Source organism: Lemur catta, chromosome 8, assembly GCF_020740605.2.
Source record: "Lemur catta isolate mLemCat1 chromosome 8, mLemCat1.pri, whole genome shotgun sequence".
In the NCBI taxonomy this organism is placed as follows: Eukaryota; Metazoa; Chordata; class Mammalia; order Primates; family Lemuridae; genus Lemur; species Lemur catta.
Window position 1 is genome coordinate 50849907 of NC_059135.1, and position 8753 is coordinate 50858659.

General features: G+C 52.3%; 1 protein-coding gene across 1 annotated transcript; it reads right to left on the bottom strand.

The window, feature by feature from the left end:
• Positions 1-3944: 3944 nt before the first annotated feature.
• HOXD12 (homeobox D12) lies at positions 3945-4905 on the bottom strand. Its single transcript, XM_045559186.1, has 2 exons — positions 4329-4905; positions 3945-4183 (listed from the first exon to the last, which is right to left on the bottom strand). The coding sequence occupies exons 1-2, from the start codon at positions 4903-4905 to the stop codon at positions 3945-3947; spliced, it is 816 nt and encodes a 271-aa protein (XP_045415142.1).
• Positions 4906-8753: the final 3848 nt, after the last annotated feature.

An 8753-nucleotide genomic window follows, 5' to 3' on the forward strand; every position in this document is an offset into this window, starting at 1 on the left:
TTCCCTCCTTGGTCCTTTCCCCCCAAACCCAAGGAAAACCGCAGCCTCTGGACCCGCGCGTCCCGCTCGAGAACCTACCGTGAAGACCCCGGCGCTGTGGCCTTGTCCTTGTCTGCACGGCCCCACCCGCAACGCCAGGAGCAGCGCACCAGGCCTTCGGGGCGCAGCCAGCAGCTCGGCGAGGAATAGCTTTCCGCGCAGCGCCCGGACGCGATGCGGTAATTTTGAGCCACCCAAGATAAGACACTAACTTGACCTTAACTTTGTCAGGGCGCCCCTGGTATCTGGAGAACGTGAAGAGACACTGTCTGGCAGCTCTCTCGTAAAAGCTGACTGGAGAAGGGATTCTGAGTCATTTCATTTATTGCCACTACAGTTCTGCAAGAAAGCTTTTCCTCCCTGCCAAACTTTAATTATTTATGCTCTTTTAGGAAACGAAAGAAGAGAAACGCGGGGAAAACACCCAGAGCCAGTCCCTTCCCTACAGAGCCTTCGGAATGGACTCCTTAAGTCAAGCCACTGGAGAACAAAAATGTGGGGAGATCACCTTTGTCCAAGGACAGTCGGACAGGCGCCGGTGCTCTACCCCACCACCACTGAGGGGGGTGGATGTAGCTGGGAGAGGCGGGTGAAGGGCCCTCCAGCTCCCCCCTCACTGTGCAGACATGAATATTTACAGCTATTCCGGATTTCTTCTCCACCCGCACACATCCCGGAAGCCTCCCCCAGCCCACCTCCCTTGGGGAGAACCCCCAGGCCTTAAAAACGTCCCCCGTCGCCCTCTGAGTTCGCAACTGATTGAATGCCAGACGAAGCCATTTTTTTCTCCTTTTAAAACCTTTTTCTTAGTCAAGAAGCCTGCGTGGACTGCAGTGTTTTCGGAGAACGCATTTTTCTTCCTGCGAGGGAATGTTAAGCACTCAGACTTTAGCATCATTTCTCTCAGGCGTTTTTTTTTTTTTTTTTTTTTACAAATTTCCTTGTGGTTCCAAATCTCTGCTGGAAGGAGATACCGCCGTCTTTGTGTGGACCAGGAAAGGGGATAGATTTGGAAAACACGCTGAACTCACAGACAAGATTTTATACTTAGAATAATTTAATTTTCATTGAGGAATGCACTCTGTGGATATCCCCTGCCCCCACATATCCTAGGCTAAAGGGAAAGGAGATGATGATTTAATGGTATATTTTGGAAAAAAACAGCCTCTGTGTGTTGTCTTAGGGCCTGGATCTAAGTCTGGTTTCCTGGTTCTTTTCCCAGCCCTCCAGACCCGAGGTCTCAGTGCGGCTTCTGCCTTTGTTCAGTTCTTCTCGAGGAGGCAAACCTCTGAATGCAGACTCAGACTGAGAGATCCGACTCTGGGTACCACCGCCTCCATGAACCCAGCCAGGTGGGAAAACATTTCTAGCCACAGGGCCCTGGCAGGCTGGTACTTGTTTCCCAGTATATATGTATATATGTGTATATATATATATATATATATGTGTGTGTATTCATAAAAGCAATTAAAAATTTATTTTTCATGTACATCAAATTGGCTTCAGGGAAAGGGAATTGAAATGTTGAATGCTTGGTCTTAGAAATTTTGCTAATTCTCCTAGCTAAAACTTAGTTTACAATTCCATCAGCTAGGAGCTGGGGTTTGCAAGAAGACTGGGTAGGTACCAACCAGGCCCTGACTTTCCTGGACTGAGCTAGAGGCTCCGACAGGCTACCGTGTCATGAGGTCGCATTTCCCAAGGGAGCCTCCTGGGCTCCTGGTGGAGGTACACCAGTGTCAGGAATTTTTGCAGGGCATAACCTGTTCCAGAGAAGATTGACCAAAACTTGGCAGAAAGATGCTTTGTTTTGAAATCTGAAGAACCTCAAATCCTGACAGCCCCCTTAACAACAAGCGTTAAATTTTGAGAATTTAGGCAAAGTATAGAAGCCCCAACCCTGCAACAAGTTCAGAGTCTTCTTACTATGTGAGACACACTCAAATCTGCTTATGCCCCCCACCCCCACTTTGGATATTTCATACATATTTTGTTCATAGGCTTTTACACAGCATTTCGTGACTGCCTCGGAAGCCATTTTCTCATGTAATGAACAATCAACACCTGCAGTGAAACGACAAACAAAAAAGAAAAACGAATTTGGTGGCTTGAAAAATATGAGAAGGAAATTCGAAGCATTTTGAAAAATCAACATCAGCCCCTTGACAGCTTGGCTGGGACCTGGATATTTATTTTCACTCAAAACATTTCTATATTGTATCTGATTATACAAGCTATTGTTTTTGGCAAAATGAAAACAAAACATGCACAATAACTATTAGAGAAAATGAAATTAATCTAAATATCAACTGAGGTCAGTTGGGCTAAGGCTCAAGGCTCCTTGTGAGGTGTGCATTCCAGGTCTAGGCCCTGGTCCTCCACTAAAAAGAAATCACTGGACTTTGGGAAAGAATCCTGAGCTTAGGCTGCTGTGCATTTTGCTAGGAGTTGGGGGTATATGTGCTACATCTCAGAAGTAGAGGGAGAACAGGCAGGGACAGTAGAAGCTTTGCACATATGTGTGTGTGTGTGTGTGTGTGTGTGTGTATGTGTGTGGGGGGGGCTTGGATTCACTGAGGTTAAGTCTGAACACTTCAGCACACCCAGAACAACTCCATCTGGCATTCAGGAACCCCAGCCCCTACAAGGCAAGCCTGGCAGGGCTCAGGGCCTAAAAGGCTCCACTAGGGCAGGCCAGACATGCTTCAGAAAGGGCACAGTGGCTGGCCCTTTGGTGGAGTTGGCCAGTGGCAGAGAGAGGATGAGAGAGGAACTTCTGTTCCTCTCTGCTGTCAGAAACAGTGACCAGGGGCTGAGATTTGGAAAGGTCTCCTTCCCTAGCCCATGATGCTTTAAAAAAGAGTTTTGCCTCTCCTTGCAGTGGCCCATTAAGATTACGGAAGAAAGACTGGTTCAATACCTTTACCCACCTCAACTGGAAAACCATATTTACAGTCAGAGTATAGGACCTCTCTTCCCTTTAACCCACTCTTTTCTCCTTCCCCTGGATATCTTTCCTTCCTTCATGTGCAACTGAGCCTCAAAGCAGACCAGCAGCTCCCCTCACCAGAGTTCAGCTCGGGGGGTCCAGTTAAAGGGTGGACCTGGCCTAGGCATGTGCAAAGAGGTGGGAGAAGGGAATTTTGCCAGTCCTGTCGGGGAATTTTGGTTTGCTCTGGAGCCCATCCCATCTCTGGGAAGGAAATCTCCAGCCAATTCCACCCAGCTAGAGAGGCCAGCCCAGCTTGCATTCCAAGGTGTCTCCAAGTTTGCCCAGCCACCCAGCCTCTCCCCACTCCTCTCCACCCCTCCCCTTTCTTCTGGAAGTCTGAAGGTCTAGGGCGGCTTTTGTCCTCCAAAAACAGCCAGGGCAAACAGGAGAGGAGAGAGCACCCTTTCCTTCCTCCACAGTGAAGATCCTGGATTTTCCACAAAGGGCTTCTTTGGCTGCAAAGAGACCAATTGCAAAGAGACAGAACTGTAGCCACAGCTCTTTTCACTCCCTCTGAAGGCCTTCCTATATTCACTTCCACTAAGAGCTCTAGCTAGGTGCCTGCCATATGCAGAAAGGGCTAGAGATAGGAAAAGGGAGAAATAACCATGAGGAAACAAAAATCCAAGTATAAGGGAGCAAAAGTGAGGGGTGGGTGCAAATGCCCCAGCCAAGAGCAAGAACAGGTGACCCCAGGCCCCCAAGGTTGCACTGCAACTCCCCAACAAATGCCCCCTTACAGCTTCTCATGGAGATGGGAAAGCATCCCAAGGCCCAACTGGCCTGATCTCCAACTCTCTCCTGCTGGCTTCTGGACCAGTGGAGGAGCCAAAGGAAAAGCCCCAAGGCCCAGATGCTCCTCTCCACACCAGGCCTCTGTCCAAAAGGGCCCGGGCCTGGGCCACACGCGCGGCTAGTAGAGCGCCAGCGCCTGCTCCCGAAGCACCACACGCTTCTTCTTCATGCGCCGGTTCTGGAACCATATTTTAACCTGCTGATCGCTGAGGTTCAGCCTGTTGGACAATTCCTTGCGCTTCTGCCGGTTGATGAATTCGTTAACGAGGAATTCGTTCTCCAACTCCGCAATCTGCTGCTTCGTGTAGGGTTTCCGCTTCTTGCGGGCCCTCCCCGGGGCCGCCCCCCACGGCAGGCCTGCAACACAGCCCCAACCCACGTCAGCCCTCCCGTTCTCTGTTGATTGCCCGTCCCAGGCTGTTCACCTCCCTTCTACACTCTCCCCTGCACCCCACCTCCCATCCCGGCCCAAACCGGCCCGGGGAGCCTGGGCACAGTTTACCGTCGGGCAGTGAAGGTCGCAGGCAAGAGGCAACGCCCGCTGCCTGCACTGTCATGTTCAAGTTGAGCGGGCCCTTGGTGTCGTCCTTGAAGCTGGCGACGCAGGGGGCCCCCTGGAGCAGGGTCGCGGAGCCCGGCGGCGCGGCACGGCCCACAGCCGCGTAGTCGTACTTGGCCGCTTTGAGAGCAGCCACTGCAGGGCCCAGGCTAGACTCGGGGGCGAAAGGCGGCCGCGTACGGCTGCGCTCCTCGGGCCCGGCGGCCGCTTCGGGAGTATAGAACTTGGCCTGCTCCTCAGGTCCGTCCTTGGCTGCCGGGGGCTGCAGGCCGAGAGGCCCGGAGCCGGCCAGGTAAGGCTGTGAGAAGCCACCGAAGGCAGTGGCGCCCGCAGACTGTGCGGGGGCGCACGAGGCGGGCGTGGTGGCCCAGGGCAGCGCGCCGCGTGGATATGAGATGGGGGGAAGCGCAGCCAACTGGCCGCCATTCGGCCGTAGGTTGGAGAAGTAGAAAGAGTCGGGCGACTGCAGATTCAGAAGCGAGCCCACATAGCCCGCTCTGTAGAGACTGCGCTCACACATCTCCAACAAAGGGCTTCGGCTGCGTTCGCAACAGTATTTAGTTACAATCGGGAATAAGAGGACAGGCTCAGACGATTGGACGAAACTTTGCCTGCAGGTTCTTCAAAGCCGGTCATTTCAGCACCGCCTACATCCCCCGACCCGTTTTCCCCCCCTTTAGGGTATTATGATAACACCCGTAATGTTCGATGGCGAAGGACAAGGCTGCCGGCAGAGCCAAGTCACGTTGAGCGCAGGCTAAGTCTCTGCGAGTTTTGGGGCCCGGCTTAGGGACCTGGGGGCATTGGGCAGAGGGTTCCTTTGTCCAAGTGTCCCTGGGGACCCATCTTGGTCGCAGTTGGCTTTGTGATCCGTTTTCCGCAGACTGTCTCGGCCGGGCTTGCTTCTACCAGCTTTAAGTTGTAGCTGAGGCGTTTTTTTCAGTAATGGGCGCCTCTCGGCTTGTCCAGAGTGAGTGTGGTCTGGCGGGACCATGAGCTCTGTCCCTAAGCCTGAGCAATGTCACTCTTATCTCAATCCCTCTCATAGAAAGTCTCTCTCAAAAGGCCTCTGCCCCCGGGGATCTGGCAGCAAAGCCCCACTCGCTGCTTCAGCCCTCAGTTCCAGGCCGCAGACACAAGAAAGGCATCACAAACTCTGCCCGTTTGGCACCCAGGAAGGAGGTTTCATACTACCCCAGGTGTGTGTCCCTATGGCCAGGAACTCTGATCCTAGGGAAGTTGCCATCCAGGTCCATGGAGAATGCCGGCCAGGGAGCCCAACAGCTTGATGCGCAATTGTGGCCAAATGCTACATTCCTCTTATCTCCAGGAGTCACTTTGGTGACTGCGTCCTGCACAGCAGAACTCCAAGGTGTCCATTCACCCCGTGGAGAGCAGAGAAGGACGAATGTCCCCGAACGGGTGTGGATAGGCAGAAGAGCCAGGGCCACCTGGCCGGGAAACAGCGGGCGCACGGAGGCAGCCGGCTAGCAGCGTTCCTTGCCTCAGCGCCTCCGGGCAGGGACGCTGGCGGCTATCAAGTTCGCGGGTCTGGCGAACAGGGAAGCGGGAATGGCAGCAGTCTCTCGCGGGCAGCAGTAAGCGCAGACCCGGCCGCAGGCCGTCCTGTCTAGTTGGACCAGAGGACGAGCTGTCCTCTCCTTCTGCCTCCGATCCCAAGATCCCTAGAGACACGATTATGGGCGCCAGTCTCAGCCTGCAGCAGGCTGCTGGGTTCCCCGAGCCAAGCTGGAATTGGTTAGACCGCCAACTCCTGCACTGAGACCACACAGGCGCCGCCGGAGGGCAAGGCTGACCACCGCGCTGCGACTTTATTGTGTGAGTTATGGCGACCAATTGGGCGGCTCTGGGGAACGAGATCGGCCTCTGGGGCGGGGGTGGGGAGGGTGGGGGTGGGGAAGTCTGGAGCTCCTCTGGGCTCTGCCAGAGTTTTCTTAGGATCTCTGGCAGAGAAAGACTCTGTTCCCCTCCTTTCATGGGAGGTGGGGGTAAGACAAGCTGCACCCCAGTTCCTAGAGACTTAGGGGAACAGGCCTCGAATACCTAATAGCTCTTATTTTGGAGAACCTTCCCTGTTTTGGAGGAGCCAAGGCCTCCTCAGGCCCCAAAGCTTCAGCACCCAGGGGTCCTTGCAGTCTCTGCTCCTAACGTCTCAGTGCACAGCCATTCCCTGTTATTTCCAAGCCCAGAGGTGTCTCTTTAGGACCTTTGTGCCGCCTTACGACAGCTGTTTGCCCCTCCAGACTAACGGAATGAAGGAATCAAGTGAGAAACAGAAAAGACTAAAACAGCTAGACTCCCCCAATTGCTCCTTGCCCAGCCGACCCACTTCAACCCCCGAGTTTATGACTTTCGAGGTCTGGCAGGCGAAGTTTTATGCGTGGAGCGGGGAGCTGAGAACCGGGAAGGAAGGAGGGAGGGAGGGCGGGGAGGATAGGGGTGGCAGGAGGCTTGGCCAGTGATTGAGAGAGTAGTAAAGGATTTGACCTAGGAGCTAAACAGTGAGCTCTGCCAATGCCGCCAACCGCCCAGGAGATGGCGAGCGCGCTCCATGCCTAGCGAGGTGCAGCCGCACGGTCAAGATCAACAGTGAAGGGCGGTGCGGCCGGCCTGTGGTCGCCAGCCCGCGCGGTCACGGCCCGCTTTCAGGAGCAGCCGAGCGCCGCCGAAAGCCAGAGATCGTGTCGGCCAGGCTGACCCCGACAGCAGAGCCGGAGGGACCCAGCTGACTGCCTAGACTTACAGAGGCGTTGCGGTCACCTCTTTGTCTAGCCTTGGGTCCAGGCTCCAAAGTCTCCTTCGCTTCTTGAATCACACATAGACACGCGGGCCTCGGTTCCCCACCGGCGGCGCTAAAACCCTGCTCAGTTTCTGAGGCGCTGTCCCTGCGGCCTGTCTCCAACCGAAGTAAAGGCCTTTCACCAACTGTCTTCACCTCCCGGGCTCCCCCCGCAGCCTCCCTTCCAGCGCCTCGGCTACTTCTGGGTTCCTCTCCTCCCTCCGCAATTTGGAATATAAATGGAACGCATATAAAAAAAACCTTCATCTGTTACTGATTTAGCCGTCGATCCAAATTCCAACAGGGCGTTTGAACAGTTTTAATCTTCAGCAAACCTCCCATTTCTCTCAGGCGGAGGGAAACTGACGGGCAAACTGCAGATGAAAGGAAAACCTCGAGGCAATCTCCCCTACTCCTCACGGGAAACCTGAGAAATGCACCCGGGGAAACGGATTGAGGCCCTGGAGTCTGGAACTTAAAAAAGTAGTGTGTAGAGGGTGGGTGGGGAGGATGATGGCGATGAGGAAAAAGGAAAAATATGCCCATTTCTGATGAAAACACATATTGTAAGAAAACCAACGAAAATGTTAGAGACCATTCCCAAAGTGTAAGGTCGGGGACGGTGTGGGACCATTTTCATGGGTTATTCCTTTTCCAGAAATTGAATCGTGCTCGTATCTCCTCCATGACCCCCTTAAAAAAGAAGTTGGCTGTCCACAATCGGTAGTAAGATATAAAAGAAGTCAAGCTGGGCCAGAGAAAACGAAAGTAGCTCCCAACCTTAGGTCTCTGCGCTTTCTCTCTCAGGGCCATAAAGGAGCTATCCCGCTGGAAAAATTTGCGTGTTATGTGAGGTATTAAAAATCAATATTTAACTAACTTACATACGGAAAATTAGCGACCACTAAATTGATTGTGTCGGAGCTAACAATGACAAGTCACCCAGTCCCTCAGCAGCCATTTCCCTGAGTGGCAAAAAGGCCTCGTAGTGCCTAAAAATTGCGCTTGGAAGTTGAGGTTGTGTAATTACGTTTTCTGTTGTCAATTGCTGTGTGCAGACTGCCTAGAGAAGGCGATGTGGTATAAACCTGATGTGTTTTTTTTGATTGCCAAATATGGGTATGTCTTTCTAATTTCAAGACCTTTCTAGCCCACATATTTACAACGTCCTTTCTAGGTCGAAAGCTTCTGCGTCAGAGTTTTCCTGTACTCAGGAACACAAATACACGTGGATTTTAAAAATAAATAGAACTATATAAATAAATTGATAATACCGAAAGACAAGTAAAATTTTATTGGAGTTGTTTTTGGATCTGGCCTGGTAAAAATTAATCATTTGAAACACTGAAAATTGCATCCTCGTTTGAAGATATTACTAAGTAAGTGAAAGCCACAGGGAAAGAGGGGAGGGGGCAGAAGTGAAGAGCATGAGGTTTCAGAGACCAGAACTGGTGTTTGCTTCATCTATACAGAATATCATTGCATTCAGGATAGCAAGATTTTGTAATAAATAAGAATACTTTCTAGAGAAAGAACAAACATGAAAAAAGAAAACAAATGTATAAGGC

Coding starts and splice junctions, on each gene's coding strand:
- HOXD12 (XM_045559186.1), bottom strand. CDS start 4,905: ATGTGTGAGCGCAGTCTCTACAGAGCGGGCTATGTGGGCTCGCTTCTG. Junction 4,184..4,328: donor GCGACCTTCACTGCCCGACG/GTAAACTGTGCC, acceptor GCTGTGTTGCAG/GCCTGCCGTGGGGGGCGGCC.